Here is a 17483-nt window from a genome sequence, read left to right as displayed (position 1 = left end):
AGAAGAAGCAACACAGAGATGAGCTCCCTTGGTGGAAATATCATTAGTTGGAGCACTGACTTCCTCCAATGTCTCTTAGGTTGCTGGATCCCTGAACAGATCTCCAGCTAGAGCCTTAAAAAATCAATGCTAAGAGCATCCTGGTTGAAAGTGAGGAAAGCTAGAAAGAATTCATTCACCCCACTTTCTAGGTAAATATCAATTATGGATTATAAGCAGAAAAATAGAAAGAAAAAACCTAGCAGCCAACACACAACTGTTTTGTAAAATAAATGAAAGTGTGTTCAAAATCCCATTGCTAGTTAATGAAACTTGAAATAGGTAGTTATTCTAAAATCTACTTTTTAATCATCTAATTTTCATAATTTGTAATTCTTTTAATTAAAAGAGTGACTATCAAGCTGACTGAGTAAAAATATATGTGAATCTGAAGTAAGAAATAACCTTTTAGCACAAAGAGATGGCAGAGTTATTCTCTGAATTTTTCACTAGGAAAGGAGTGACGGCATGGATAAACCGTTTCACTTCTTCATACTTACATGAAGCTTGGATCTCCCTTCAGTTAACAGAACCACTGAGCAGACCAGATGTAGTCAGGTGAATAAAATAAGTATCTTCAAATGGTCTTTCACATTTCAGACATACAGATTTGTCCTACTTACTTTAACAACTCAAATCACCTTCCTCCCCAAGTGCGTTCCTCTTACCATCTTCTGTATCACAGCAAATGACTCCTCCATCCACTCAGCTGCCCAAGCCAGACACTGGGCCCCTCATCCCACGTTTTCACTCCCCCATGTCTAATGAATCAGTAAGTCCCATTGATTTTACTTCTAAAATATCTCCTGAAGTCACTTCTCTCCATCTCTACTGCCACTCCCCTAAATTTAAATGGGGATAGTTTCTTACCTGGATTACAGCAACAGCTATAACATGGTTAGCCCTCCTGTAATCTATTCTTAAAACTAAAGCCAGAGCGATCTTTCTACAAGGCAAATCTAGCCTTGTCACTCTTGTTCCCCTTTGCACTCAGGATAAAATCTCCTATTTGCCTCTTTATATCTTACAAGGCCCATTATGATTTGACCTCTGGTGACTCCTGCCTGATGACATATAGTTTGCTGAAAGCCCTGAGCCTTTCCATACGATATTCTCTCTGGAGACACAGTTTGCCTTCCACCATTTTGGCTTCTGCTGGAAACTAACCCTCATCCCCACCCCCTAAAATCACCCCCACCTTCAATTAGCTAGCTCTGACCCTTCCTCATGCTTCTGTGCTATCCCCCTCCAGAAATCATCTCTGAACCAGGCCAGGGCTGGACTTCCCTCCCATGTGTCACCTGTCCCTCCTATCACCCTCATGGCACCTCCACACTCCAATGTAGTTGCTTGTTTACAGATCCTCTCCCAAACAGCAAGGTCTGTGAGAGAAGATTTCCCATTATTCTTGTTCATGGTTGTATCCTGGGACTAGGACAAGTGCCCAGAGCACAGAGGAGGTTCAGTAAATATATGTTCAACATAAGAGCTGATCAGTGATTCTCAATCTATAGCTGCATCAAATTACCTAGCGGGCTTGTTAACATGGATGACGGGACCTAATTATTCACATTCCTAAAAGTTTCCTGCTTATGCTCATGTTGTTGGTCCAAGAACTACACTTTGAGAACCACTGGAGTAGATCAAACTGAGAGGACTAACTAATTTTCCATGTTTTCATTTAAAAGTTCCCTTTTTGATAATATCAACTGATACAGAAAAAACATTTGAAACAATTCAGTATCCTTCCATGATAAAAATTCTCAACAAATTAGGTATAGAAGGAATGTAACTCAACATAATAAAGGTCATATATGATAAGCTCACAGTTAACATCATACCTAAAGGTATGATGCTAAAAGCTTTTAGATTTTCACCATTCCTCTAAGATCAAAAATAAGACAAGTATGCCCACTCTCACCACTTCTATTGGTACTGGAAGTCCTAACCAGGGAAACTGGCAAGAAAGAAAAAGAAAAGGCATCCAAATCAGAAAGGAAGAGGTAAAACGTCTCTGTTTGCAGATGACATGATCTTACATATAGAAAACTCTAAAGACTGACTAAAAAAAAATGTTAGAACCAAAAAACAAATTCAGTAGTTTTAGTATACAAAATAAACATATAAAAATCATTTGCATTCCTACACACTAACAATGAACTATCTGAAATGAAATTAAGAAAACAATCCCATTTACAATAGCATCAAAAATAATAAAATATTTAAGAATAAATTCAACCAAGGAGGCAAAAGAGCCACACTGAAAACTATCAAACATTACTTAAAGGAATTGAAGAAGACACAAATAAATGGAAAAGATAGCCCATGTTCCTGGATTGGAAGAACTAATAATGTTAAAATGTCCATAATACCTAAAGTGATCTACAGAGTCAATGCAATTCCTATCAAAATTCCAATGGCATTTTTTACAGAAATAGAAAAACAATACTAAAATTCATATGGAGCCACAAAAGACTCCAAACAGCCAAAGCAATCTTGAGTAAGAAGAACAGAACTGTAGGCATCACACTTCCTGATTTCAAAATATATTACAGAGATGAAGTATTCAAAACAGTATGGTACTGATATAAAAACAGACATATAGACCAGTGAAAGAGAAGAAAGAGCCCAGAAATAAATCTACATATGTACAGTCAATTGATCTTCAATAAGGGTGCCAAGGCTGTACAATGGGGAAAGGACAGTCTCTACAACAAATGGTGCTGGGAAAACTGGATATCCACATGCAGGAGAATGATACTGTACCCTTATCTCACATCATATATAAAAATCAATTCAAAATGGATTAGAGACTTACACATAAGACCTAAAACTATAAAACTACTAGAAGCAAATATAGGGAAAAACATTTCTTGACACTAGTTTAGGCAATTATTTTTTTAAATTATTAGTTTAACAATTATTTTTTAATTATTTTTTTAACATGACCCCAAAAGTACAGGCAACAAAAGTAAAAATAGACAAGTGGGATTTGATCTAGCTAAAAATTCTGCACAGGAAAGGAGACAATTGGAAGAGTGAAGAGGCAACCTACAAAATGGGGGAAATTACTACTTGTGAAACATACATTTTGGTTAATATCCAAAATATGTAAGGAATTCAAATAACTCAATAGCCAAACACCAAATAACCCAATTTAAAAAATGGTCAAAGGACCTGAACAGACATTTCCCAAAAGAAGACAAACAAATGGCCAACAGGTATTTGAAAAGATGATCAATGTTACTAATCATCAGAGAAATGCAAATCAAAACCGAATAAGATATCACCTCGTATCTGTTAGAATGGCTATTATCAAAAAATATAAAATAAAAGCAAGAGATAACAAGTGTTGGCAAGAATGTGGTGAAAGGGGAACCCTTGTAAACTGTTGGTGGGAATGTAAATTGGTACAGCCACTATGGAAAACTGGATAGTGTTTACTTGAAAAATTAGAAATAGAACTACCATATGACCCAGCAATCCTACTTCCGGTACATATCCAAAGGAAGTGAAATCAGTATCTCAGAGAGATGTTTACACCCCCATGTTCACTGCAGCGCTATTCCCAATGGCCATGATATAGAAACAACCTAAGTGTCCATTGATGGATGAATGGATAAAGAAAATGTGAGGCATAAACATACACACATATGTGTGTGTGTATATATGGAATACAGTCAGCCTTAAAAAAGAAGAAAATCCTGTCAGTTGTGACAACATGTTTGAACTTGGAGGACATTATGTTAAATGAAATAAGCCAGACATAGAAAGACAAATACTGCATGATCTCACTTAAATGTGGAATCTAAAAAAAGTTGAACTTATAAAAATAGATCTTAAGTATTCTCACCAAATACACACACAAAAATGGTAACTATTTTTTTTTTTTGGTGAGGTGATGAGTGTGTTAATTAGTTTGATTATGGTAATCATTTCACAATGTGTTCATATATCAAAACATCACATTATACATCTTAAATATATACAATTTTTATTTGTCAATTATACCTAATAAAACCTGGATGAAAAGTTTCCTTTTACCTCTAAATGTAACAATAGATATACATGGCTGACATAGATTTTAGATTCCTATTTTGTCAGTATTTTTTATTGTGGTAAAATATGTGTAACATAAAATTTACCACTTCAATTCATTTTTAAGTGTATAATTCAATGTACAATTAAGTAAATTCACAGTGCTGTATAACCATTACCAGATTTTAGATTCTTTAGTAAATGTTTTATGTAGATTTGTTTTCTGAATGTTATTTGCTGTTACGATGTGAGGATGTGACATTGATTCAGAGTAGCACATAATACATACATAAGATACACATATGTGTGCATAAAAGACTACATTTTGTAAAATCTTCCAGCACTGTTATTCAATCAACAATTAAATATCTTACCTCTTGTGCCTCGTGGGCTATTAACTGGTCCATTAAGAGTCTCCGCCGTCTTTTCTCCCTTTGCTGTCGTGCAAAAGCATCTTCTTCGAGGCGCTTTTGGAGTTTTTTAATGTAGTCATCATCCGAATAAGTGTTTAACAAATCAGCGGTTGTCTGGCCTGTTGTATCTAAAGAAGTCTTGGATGCACTAAGGACAATAGTTTTTATTTAAATTTTAAAAAATAACTCAATCACACACCACTACTGTGACTGTGGAGGAAGACCTCTGGAGATGGCTCCCTTGAGTGCTCTGTTCATTTATTCATACAAGCATCTAAGCAAATATTAGAACTTCAGTGTGAGATCCACAGCTTATCAACAGATTCCATTTGCCTCACCCCATTTCTGGACTCTGTATCTGTGAGGTCCTTAGCATAGCCTTCTTTCTAGGACTGGCGCCTACTTACTTACTCTTTTACTTCTCATGACCTTCACTGTGCCCAGAGATTCTGGATTTCTCTCCCTCTTCTTCCTGCTGGCTCTAGGCCTCCTGCCTCCCCTGCTTGGAGTCAAGAGTAAGGCAATATTGATAACCCAAGTGTCAGGGAAGGCATACTTCTACAAGAGTTGGCCAGGTGCACTAATGTGAGGACCCTGAGAGTACTTCCATGGATGGTTCTGTCCACTACAACTCTCCTCTCACCTGTGTGAATGCAAGTTGCTCTATGAGCTCCCAGTAACTTTCCGACTCCTTAGGGCAGCAGCCCAGCTCTTACTAGAAGCTCAGCAGTGGAGAGTTGACTTGTACCACGGGTCTGACCTAGCCTCTTGCCCAAGTCCTGGAGACCCAAGTGAGAAGATCTAGCTTGGGGCTCTTGTCCTACCTCATGTCCAGAACTCACAGATCAGGAAGAGTTGGTGGTCTCACCAACAGAAAGCAAACACACTCAATTTAGTGAGGCAAATGGTGGCTTAGTACAGAATTTATAGATTCATTCAAAAGTTGCCTTTAAAATTAAAAGATACATTTTTGTGTACATAAGGATCAAATAATCAATTCTCATCTGCATACTCTTTAAAAAATAAAAAGAATACAACAGTACAATGGTATAAGATATAACGTTACTTGCCAAGAAATAATGACTTTTAATATTATGAATAATTATTATTCTTAATGTCATAAGTTATTGATGTGTTCAGTTTAAAATATAACTTATAATCTTATTCAAAAGACAAGGACACATTATTATGGTAGGCAGGGATTAAACAGTCATCAATTCTCATATAGACAGAAGTGTTCTTATAAAAGCATAGCTAATTCATGTTTAATGAATAATCACACGTGTTGTTTTTAATCTGAGGCCATGCAGTTTCATTAAATCAAAGATCAAAATCATTTACATAGTTGAATTAAAATTCTTAAATTATAATTAGTTCTGTTTAATAATCACATATTTATGGTATGGATATTTTATTATAGTTCATTATTTGTACATTTGCTGCTTCCAGTTGAACTCTGAGCGCAGAAGAAAAGTATCCTAGTTTACTCTCCTGTGTACCTGTGCCTCATAGTCCTGACATGTAGCTAATGTCTGCTAAATTTCAAATAATACGCTAAGAAGCACTATACAAGTGTAATATAACTTAAAAAATCACACATTGAAATTCTGGTTATTTTATCAGCAGGCGCTCAACCTTCGATTGTATTCTGTCACTGAGAGTCACTGAGCAGAAACTGTGTAGCTAACAAAGCCTCAGTAAGATCAAGAACAAATTTTAACCATATTTATTTATTAAGATTTAGTGCAATTAAGTATTTATGAAAATTGTGTGGCGTAACTTTTTCAGATCCTTCATCAAAATCCTTACTATATTTTTACTTAAATGTGTTGTTTAAAAGATTTTGCCTCAGGTTGAGCATGGGTTAATAGCTCTGTCAACACTGTATTTATGTCACCAACAATATACTTAAGATACTGGTTCTCCTTTGTTCATCAATCAGTCTGTCCAACCATCCATCCATACACCCATCTGCTGTCTTATGCCAATTAAGGCCTGAAGAAAGCTACGTGATATTTACTTGAATAAATATTCATTTTACTGAGATGTGGGTTTCTTGAGGGCAATAATTATGTTTTCTTTATATCTGTTTGCTTTCCAGGCCTCCATAGAGTTAATAATTGTACGTGTATGAATTATTAGTGATAGGAACCTTGGCAAAATTTGTGTATACATATAAGCAGTTGCTAGAAGGAGACTAAGGTAAATCTGTGAATCCAAATGTCAGATTACAGCAGCCAACAGCCTCAGCTAAAGAAACAAAGAGCAGACGGCATTTATTATTTGTCTTAAAAAATAAAGAAATAGTTCATGTGGGGAAAAAGCAGCAGTGGTTGTTCTTGCATTGCTCTCACTGAGACATCATTTCATTCTTTCACAAAAGAGAAAAGATAGACTTTGAAGTGACATCCCTGGGAAAGTCTTTCAAAGGCAGGCTGTGAAAGGGGCAGCTGTGGAAATTGCTCCTAAGGTCAACCCAAGAGATGATTTTAGTGCTCTCTGTCATCAAGTAGTGTGAAGTTTCTGGAAAAGCCCAGAACATGCTTGATTCTAAGCTAAGGATTCAGAATGAACTAAAGAAGCAGTGGTCAATAACAGAGATTAAGAACGGCCATATTGTACCATAGCTCTTTTCTCTTTAAAAGTTTGCTCTAGACCAGCGCTTCTCAACATTTTTTATTTGGGGGTCCATCAGAAAAAATGTCTTTTGTGAAGTGTACTGGAAGGGATTTGGAGTCACAGATGGGGCTGCTCACAGCCACAGGTGACTGGTCCAGGGACTCTAGCTGCCCCAGGCCCTATCCTGCTGCTCTGAGAAGTGAGGATGTCCATATCTCATGGGCCCGCAGCGGTAAATCTCTGGCAAGACCAAGTGGAGGCTTCTGCAGAGAAAGGACTTGTGATAGACACTTCTATTTCCCTCCCTTTTCCCTCAAAACAGAGCCACGGTTTTATTCAGGAAAACAACTTACCCAGCTAAAGTCTACAATTCCCAGCCTCCCAATCTGCTAGGTATGGCCATGTGACTGAATTCTGACTAATAAGGCATAAGCAGAAATGTTATATGGGGCTTCTTGGAAGGCTCGTATAAGGAGCGATTTCAGATTGGATGTCCACTTTTTGCCTCTCCTCCTTCCTGATATTGGAACGTGGGCCAAATGGCCGGAGCCTCGGAAGCTATCTCTTATTTGCGAATGTGACTTTGAAGACAGAAACCACACATCAGGACGGTGGAACTAAAAGGAAGGCTCAGCCCTTGGAGCAGCAACACATGCCCTGGGCTGCTTACCTTCTGATTTCTATTAATATTATAGGAGAGAGAAGTAAATATCCATCTAATTTAACCCACTCTGGTTTTGGGGTTTCTAAGCTAACTGATAGAGAGGCCTAGGGTTCAGGTTGGGTTGGGAAGGCAATGAGGATGAGGGTGAATGTTTGTACAGGAAGGATCTTTAAAACATTGAACCACAGACAGGGCAAGGACACTAATGAATCAAAATGGATGCTGGTACAGGGATTGGGAGATGCTGCTGTGCTTGGTGTTGATTCTGGTTGCTAAACTGTGTGGAAATCGAGGCGTCCCAAGAAAGGAGTGGGCTGCGGGGCTGCAGAGAATACCATTCACGAAAAGCAACAGAGTGTTTCAACATTTTAAGATAGTCATTCTGGTGGACACCGTCTGTTTATCACTCCGGAACATGTGGCTGGGGAGATGAGTGAAAGAGTTGGAAGAAGTGGAGTGGTTTCACGGGCCAAGGTCAAGGGTGGGCGTGGTGGGGGTCAGGTGGCAGCTGCATGGGGGAGTAGGCTTGGGCTGTGGTTATTTTAGGAGTGAGGTGAGCACTGATGAATATGGGGAGGGCTCAGAGTAGGACATCAGGAGTTTCTGCACAGGGAAGGGGGAAAGGCGATTAATGTATACATTCTTCATTCTGCTTCACTTTCCTTTCACCCTTGACTTCCTCACCACTTCTCCTTCTAGCTCATTCTTATTCCTCCTCATTTGACTCTATTCCCTCTCCTCAAAAGTATTTATATGGAACTGAAGTGTATAATTCATGTATTTTTTCTTCTTTAAGAGATTTATTTCCTATTCTATAAAACATAAAGGAGAAGAGTTTAGATAGTTTCCATGAAAAAAATGCAGAGAAATTCAAGCTGTTCCTATATGTGTAGTCCCTAATCAATTATTTTCTGTGAGTCAATGACCCCTAATAGGAAACAAAAGGGGAGAAGATCTTTATCTTTAGGAAAAAGAAGCCCATTAACCAGGCACTTTCTGTAAAGAACTCATTGACTGTTTTAGTGACATTCAGTCAACAAACTCATTCAACAACTTTTTACTGCTGGTCCCTGTGCTAAATGCTGAGGATGCAAAATGACAGCAACCAAACTAGAGTCTAATAATGGCTTTTTTGTGACAAATGTAAATTAATAGTAACTTGAAAAAATGTTAGTGAGTGTTTAAAAAATATGTGTGAACTTACAAGGGTAAGTATAACATAGAAAAATAAATTAACCTCACATCTCATAATAGCCACTTTCCCTTTTGATTTTACAAAAATTGTTAATGAACAACTAATCTGAATTTTAGCTCATTTATCTTCCTTAATATACGCTCTTAATGAAGATTCTACAAGGTGAAAATATCTTTGCAACAGCTATTTCAGGTAAACTATTTCTAAATATTCAAAAGTTAGAGTAGAACAGAATGCAGTTTTGTGATTACTGAGATAATTTGCATCCCACCTTTCTTTTGCTTGGAGATCCTTTTTTATTAATGCTTCAAACTTCTTAATCTCATTGGCCACATCCTTTAAAGGAAATTCATTATCAGTTTTTCACCTCTAAAAAAACATTGAAAATTTTCATTTACCACATTCATTCAAATGTATAAAGTGACATGCGTTACTAATTCAAGCTAATTAGGAAGCAAGATCTGAAAAGCTACATTCTAGAATATTTTTCTATTCTGATTTGTTACTTTTAGACTAGGCTAAATATATATAAAAGAAGGTGAAAATTGCCTAACCCGAATCATTCAGTTCACAAGTCTAGCTCTGACAGTACATCAAAGGGCATTTAATGAGAATAAAGATTATCAAACAGTCAGCATGTGCATTCTTAATTACAATTCTTTTAAATGAGAATAAGCATTTTTTTGGACATAAATATTTCTTTTTTTTTTTTTTTTTTTTTGCAGTACGCAGGCCTCTCACTGCTGTGGCCTCTCCCATTGCGGAGCACAGGCTCCGGACGCGCAGGCTCAGTGGCCACGGCTCACGGGCCCAGCCGCTCCGCGGCATGTGTGATCTTCCCGGACCGGGCCACGAACCCGTGTCCCCTGCATCAGCAGGTGGACTCTCAACCACTGTGCCACCAGGGAAACCTTGACATAAATATTTCTTTAAAATCATCTTGAGTGTTTTAAACATTTAAGGTTGTGCAACCTTACTTACACTATTAATTTGCTCTTGAAAATTAATTTTAGCTAATCCTCTGCCTACTGCAAATCCTTATTAATAAGCTTTAATCAACTCAGGGAAACATGAGAATTAAATACTTTTACTAAAATGGGGTCAGAAAAAAAGCCTCTGTGGGTAGTACTTTTTAGAATCTAACTATAGGATTTTTTAATATTAAAAAAATGTGAATTAATATAAAATACAATGGATTTAGAAATCCAATCTCAGTCTCCGCTTTAACAGCATTGTGTACTTGAGTAAAACATGTCAGTTTTCTGAGTCTCATTTTCCTTATCTAAAAAATGGGGAAAATAATACCCTACTTAGAGAATTATTTACAAATTAAAGATGATGTGAAGTGCCCAACCCACAACCTGGCATATAGCAGATGATCAATAAATGGTAGTTATTAATCTTTTTTCTTAAGGGAGAGAATATCCCTAACAATCATTATAGTAGTATACAGTGTAGATTGCAGGAATTAGTATCAAAATGTAGTATTGTTCCCTTGTGAAATATAATGAGATTATATCCTATTGGAATGATTGACAGCTGGCATGGTCTAGTAAAATATCAATAGTGTAAGTATCTTAAATTTAAATATGATGAGAGCAAGCAAGTTGCTTAACATTTCTAGGATTCATAGAAAGACAGTGCAGCATGGGGAGGAGGTATTGAGGAAAAGCAAATAGTAGGAATGGCACACGCATGGTATGGGTACTTGGACTGGCCCCTGTTGGGTCATGGGTATCATGACCCATTACAACAGCACCCACTCTGGCATAGTTTGTTAGTAACCACAGAATCCACAACACAGGAGCCGCACAGGTTCTGTCATTTATTAGAATTTGCCATCTCTGTCCTAAAGCTACATTCTCTGTTTCTGAACAAATAACTATAAAGTGGATTGGATATGCATATGGTGGAGGAGTTTTCAATGAGAAGGGACAATACCAGAAGTAATTTAAAAAGGAAGTAGGGAGTTCAGGGAAGTCTCTATATGTTTTAGGGAAAGATCATCCTTTCATTAAGATAAACACAACACATTATTAAAGGGTTATCACTTACCTCTGCCTCTTTTTTCTTTTTCAACGCTTTTTGAGTGTCAAGTGCTTTCAGAATACGATTTGATGTGGGTTTGGGAATCTGTATGATAGCTGCTTGTATTTTAGCCATTATTTCATTTTGTCGTCTTCTGCTCAAGTGTTGCTAAATATCCCATACACATTAGTTTAGTTATTCAGTTCATCAGAATAATATGCAATGCTATACACTCACAGGTACACAGATACACAAATTTTCCATTGAAATTTTCGGAACTCAGCAATTAACCAATGGAAGAGTCAATATAACTTATTTTGAAAAGTATGATATTGAAACACAATTTTGGAATCCCCAAATTATGCCGATCAAATGTGTGTATTTTCATTCTGGGTAGCAACCCTCCCCCGTATCACTGAAGCATCTGAAGCATTCATTTCTACCAGACAACTTAAAAAGAGGTCAAGTTGTCCCACTGTTCCAGAGAATGGCAGTTCTAGTTCTTTGCCGCAGGAAGATGCGACCATCAGCAAAGGTGGAGACAGAGAAAGGGGAAAAGTGAGGGAGAGAAAGGTGAGAGCAGGCAGAGCATGAGGCTTGTACCAGGAACTGGCAGCTCGGGCTGGATTCATGCCTATGCAATGCGTAATATAGACATAAGTGGCAAACAATATACTATGCACTAATGAGTTTCTGGAAAAATTGTTCTATAAAACCTTTTAGATTTTAAAAGATCTTTGTTCTTCCTGGAGTTTTTGAAATTTTTCAAGTTTCTCAAAATGCATGTGGACAAGATCTTTGTTCATGTGTTTATATTTTTCTTGAAACCTATGTGTAACCTGCATCAGATTGAAATCAGTTTGACGTGGTATCAGGTTTCTATGTCTCTAAATGAAGAAAGCATTTCAAGAAGATTCCATTATTAGAGAAAAAAGAGTATATTGTCATTATAAGCACACATAAAATTTGCCTTCAGAATAAAATTTCTATGAATTACTACTGTTGATGGCTAAAGCAAATTCAAGTCCCATACCAATCACTCACACCCTTAATTGATGTAAGGACAATAAAAATGCATGATATATGCTTTTATAATTAAACTTTTTGCCCTGAGTTTAATTTTCAATGCATGGTATTTGTATCCTTACAAATACATTTTCATAAAAGTAATTTATAAAACCAATTTCAACATAAAAGAGATAATATAAGAAGCTAGATTCTTTCCATTACTTAAGCCACTTCCTAGTAAAAAGTGAAGAAATAATGAAAACTTCCAGGCCACCGGCAATGAGGGTACAATAGTAAAAGAAAATGAACTCTCAGTGATGATTGTGAAGTGGGACACAGAGCAATGGCTAACGTATTTAACTAAAACTTTTATATTCGAAAGTAATCTACTTAGAAGCTGATGACTTACTAAAAATTTTTTTTTAAATGGTACCATTGCTCAAACCATTCTTGGTCCTTCTTTTCTAAAACTGCCTCAGTAGATACTGACACTTACTCAGAAGATCAGTTAAGGCCCTGTGAGCTGTCTTTAAGCACTTATACACACCTCTGCTCTTTTCACTGTTAAAAATGTCCTGGCCTCCATCTTCACAGTGGCAACGAACATGTAAGGTCCTTCAACATCCTACCACCCCACTTCAACATATATATATATATTTTTTTTCTTTTTCTTCAACTTAATTCTATTTCCCCCCAGCCCAGGAAATATCCATTGAGCCATCAAATAACCTGCTGTTAAATGTGTGGAGTCAGAGTGCCTAGGTTTGAGGTTTAGCTCTACTACCTACTAGCTTCATGAAGTTGAGCAAGTTACCTAATCTCTCTCAGTTTCATCATCTGTAAAATGGGAACACTGAAAGTACCTGTCTCATAAGATGGTTGTGAAGGTCAAATGAGATAATATACATAAAGCACCTGGAACAGGGCCTGGCATCTCACTATGTATGTTCAATAAATTTTCATCATTATCGATATTAATATGTAATAGACACATGCATCTTCCTCCACCTATATCAAAGAAAAAAGGCATCTCTACTTTTTTCATAAGATATCGCCTCCTTCATCTGAACCATTGACTCATTCTTCCTCTTTTCTTCCCCAGAGGGTCTCTTCACCACTCATCACCTGCCACTGATTCTTTTTCTCAACTGCCAAGTTGTCCCAGTCTCCATGTCCATAAAATGAACAAATAATCTCACACTTCTGTTGAGCTTCTCCCCTGCAGCTACTGTTATTCTCTTTTCCCCTTTATCTCCACGTGTCTTGAAAGAATAGTCTATGCTCCATTCTTCCTCATCTCCACTGAAGTCCATACCACTCTGCTGAAACATTTTTCTCTCCCCAAAATGTAAGCTCTAAGAGAATTGGGGGGTTTCCTGTACTACTCACTTGTGAGTGCCTGACATAAAGTAGGAGCCCAACAGATCTTTGTTCAATAAATGGGTAATTGACTTTGGAAAGTCACTGTGGCCAACACTAAACCCAATGGTTTTTTGTTTGGACTCAGCTCTACAGCACTTGTAGCACTTGTTTACACTGACTCTTTTATACTTTACAAAGAATTTTCTTATATATTGTTTTTCTTGAAGTTACCAAAAAACCTAACTCTCAGGCAGGTAGAGATAAACATCCTTGTTTTTACAGTTTGAAAAAGTGAGACTGAGACTGTTCCAGGGACCAACCCAAAGTTAACCAGCTTGCACATGAAGGAAGCAGGATGAGATACTAAGTTACTGACTTTCAGCCTAATCTAATTTCTAGCTCTCTGTGGGTGCTGAGTTCATTCTGCTACCAGACTCATAAGGATGCCCACCAAGAGTAGACAAATCTAAAAGTGGAATTAGCTCCCACATTTATTGTCATTGCTGCTTCATAAATTAAATTTTAAAATTTAATTATTTTCATTTATTATTGTGCAGTACATCAGTACAGTACTCCCCATTATCCTACAGACCTGGAAAAGTTAATGGCCTTCACTTATCATAAGGAAACAGCACAGGAACTACAGAGATTTGTCAACTAAAGAGTTGTATCAAATAATCAAGAGACAATGAGTATTTGCAACGTTGAAAGCATTGTACTAGGCATATTTCTTGAACTTGAGGAACCAAAAATCTTGTGAGGCCATATGATAGATAAATAATGAAAGTTAGTCAATACTATCAGCAACAGGAGGTTAACACCAAAGAGTAACAATTACCTGTGCCCTACAAGCTCTGCAGAAAGAGTCCATGTATACTGGGAAGGCTGCACAGAGTAGACGGAGGAATGTTTGGGGGAAGCGGAGAGAGGAGAAGGGTGAGCTTGGGTGGTAGAGAGGGAAGAGCAGAAATATACAAGTCCTATTCAAGGACAGGCTGCCAATCAATGCAGAAGAAAGACTTTATGCTGAGGTTTATGAAGAAATGAAGTTAGAAAGACAGAATGAGACTCTTTAGTGAAAGAACTTGGATGCTAGTCTAATTTGGTGACAAGATTATTTGTAAATTAGCAAGGTTTCTGTGCAGAAGAAACCAACAAAAGTGGAACTGAGGGCAGATTCACCTAGCGGTTGATTAACCTTCAGTAGGAAGCCTGAAGATCGGAAGCCGCATTAGTAGGTTACGGCAGTAGCTCAGCAGGAGGTCTGAGCAGATAGGATAGGGGTAGAAATGGAAAAGAGAGGAGCAGGCACAAAAAGCACTGGGAATTAGGAGCAAACAGTTGATAAGTTATTGGCAATTGGTGGATAGGATGGAGAGAGGCATCAAAAATGGATAAATGAATTGAAAATATTAATATAAAATAAAACCCAAATATGGCCAATAACATACATCAGAGACATATATGCCCGATGGGGCTTCTTTGAGAATGCAACATCACTGCTGTGTCCCTTTACCAAGCTTTATATTGCGATATGCTTATAATGTTTCTTTATGTACTTACATCTCGAAAAGTCTCGCTTTTCATGTTTTCAACTTTTGTATTTGTCAGGGGTTGCATGGTTTGCATTTCCACTCCAGTCAGCACACTTTTCTTTTTTCTCTGGAGAGCAATGTACAATTGATATAAGAGTTTTGTGGCTGCCCCAGGCTTTTCTGTGATGATATCGTGGGCCACGTTCTGATCAAACTGCACACCCAGAAGGTGAAGTGTGGGCTCCAAGCGAGAAAAATTATTAAGTTTGGCACTTGAAATCCTAGGCATTAAAATATTTTACATAATTAGACACTGAAATAAAGCAAACAACAAATATCAGAGGTATTACCATGATCCCATATTATGAATTATCCCATGTTCTTTTAAATATATCAATCCTCTCTAAAACCACTTAATCACGTAGATACATTGAGATTTTATGTATTGTCTTAACTCCATGCATTTATTTCTCTTGAATGGCTAAACTAAAACCCATTAATTTCATATACTCTTCTACTTAAATAGATGCTAGAATTTCTGCAAGAAGTCAGTACAAAAACATAACTAAATTTCTTCTTCTAAATGGAAAATCTTAACTATTGTTTTGAAAAATATTTTACTCAGAAGACAAAATTGCAATTTAAATGTCCATTTCTTCAACTGATGTCATTACTAGAACCTGAAAATAATCTTATTTTCAGTTGCAGTGACAACTTTCACAGTAATTCCCTCAGGCATTATCAGAAATATTTAATTAAATAACATTAGCTATACAACTAAATTAGTTATGTAATCTTCACTGTACACTTCATATTACTTCTTCAAGAATCGCTAAAGACTTTCTACAATATATGTATTATTGAATCACCTACCATCAAATTAGGCTCACATTTTAGAAGAAATTCATTAATTCATTTACTAATTTACTCTCTCAACTATACCAATAATTTGTTTAATTTAATAAATTTTTATAAATTTATTAAAGTCTTACAAAGATAAGACACCCTGCCCTTTAGGAGTTCATAGTGGGAAAACAGATGAATAACAAGTAGTGATACATTGATGTAACTGTTGTAATAGAGGTCTCAAATGACCTAGGGCTGTCAATAAGCCTGTGAATCCAGTGGCAGAAAGAAAGCAAAAGATGTTAGATGCATTTTCAACTTTTGTGCCTCTCTGTGATCCAACTGAATGCAAATGTCAATTTTAACCATTGGTCTATTTTCTCCTTACTTTAACTTCCAAAATCTCAGTGACATTCTTTGATGGAAAAAATACACTGAATATACTTAAATATAAGTCAAAGTCACATCCTCTCCCTGAAAAAAGATGATACTTTAGAACAGAGGGAGTTGGTGGAATTTCTAATATTATAGGGTTACTCACTCAGTAACTTCATTTTGGACTATAATATTATTTGGGGAAGATACAATGACTTTTAATGACCTCAACTGAATGTTTAGAAGCTGAAAGAGATCACTTAGCACTTCTTTTTAAAATTTATTTAATTAATTAATTTATTTTTGGCTGCATTGGGTCTTCGTTGTTGCGTGCAGGCTTTCTCTAGTTGCAGTGAGTGGGGGCTACTGTTCATTGCGGTGCATGGGCTTCTCTTGCTGTGGAGCACAGGCTCTAGGCATGCAAGCTTCAGTAGTTGTTGCACGTGGGCTCAGTAGTTGTGGCTCGTGGACTCTGGAGCACAGGCTCAGTAGTTATGGCGCACGGGCTTAGTTGCTCCGCGGCATGTGGGATCCTCCTGGACCAGGGATCGAACCTGTGTCCCCTGCCCTGGCAAGCGGATTCTTAACCACTGAGCCACCAGGGAAGCCCAATTAGCACTTCTTAAACTTTATATACTGTTCCTAGTATATTATTTCTCAAGAGAGAGCTCTCAAGCAGTGGTTCTAAACCTTTTTTTTTAAATCACATATACCATCCTTTGGAAATCTGATGAGAGCTATGAAACCTTTTCCACAGGAAAGAAAACACACATTCATGCAGATACACAAAATGTGTATACCATTTGCTGGTATATGTGAACCTCCTAAAATCTAGTCTAAAAGTGCCTGTTAGCTGCCAAGGAGGTGGATCTGGGGAAATATAGGAATGATTTATAAATATAAATAAGGAGCCAGTATCATGGAAAGGCCAATGTCAACAAATGTAGTGACACAAGACACTGAATTCCTTTTCCAGTTCTGTGGTATAACTTATCGTATTTCCTATTTCCTCTATTTGGTTAAGTATATTTAGTGTGGCATACCACATCAACCAAACTTTGAATGAAATATTTTAAATTGATAAAGAGAAACAGATCTTAGAGGGGATAAGAAGAGATAAGGAATGCTACAAGGTAATCTTATCAACAAAAAGGGTAAAACATTGTTTTAGGTCTTCTCATGTCATGTCCAGTTTTGCAATTTGTTCCCCCACAAATGACCTTACAGTTTGAGATAACAAACACAGGACTAAAATGATTAGGGTACAGCAGACCATGTTTTGAAGAGTCTTATTGTGACAGAGGGTGGTCAAATCAAAGACCTGTGTTCACATTCCTTGGACGGGCACCTGGCATCCCCTT

At 37.0% G+C, this 17483-nt stretch overlaps 1 protein-coding gene across 1 annotated transcript in view; it reads right to left on the bottom strand.

Annotated features, from left to right (window-relative positions):
* Positions 1–17483, bottom strand: part of SPEF2 (sperm flagellar 2) — a 170767-nt gene that overhangs the window by 136619 nt on the left and 16665 nt on the right. The window contains 5 exon segments of the mRNA XM_030843619.2: positions 4452–4638; positions 9240–9304; positions 11024–11164; positions 11713–11883; positions 14930–15182. Of these exon segments, the coding sequence (XP_030699479.2) occupies positions 4452–4638; positions 9240–9304; positions 11024–11164; positions 11713–11883; positions 14930–15182 (817 nt within the window).

This window comes from Globicephala melas, chromosome 3 (assembly GCF_963455315.2).
Source record: "Globicephala melas chromosome 3, mGloMel1.2, whole genome shotgun sequence".
Lineage (NCBI taxonomy): Eukaryota > Metazoa > Chordata > Mammalia > Artiodactyla > Delphinidae > Globicephala > Globicephala melas.
The sequence above is the reverse complement of the archived record's forward strand: the minus strand, read 5'-3'. Positions and strand labels throughout refer to the sequence as shown.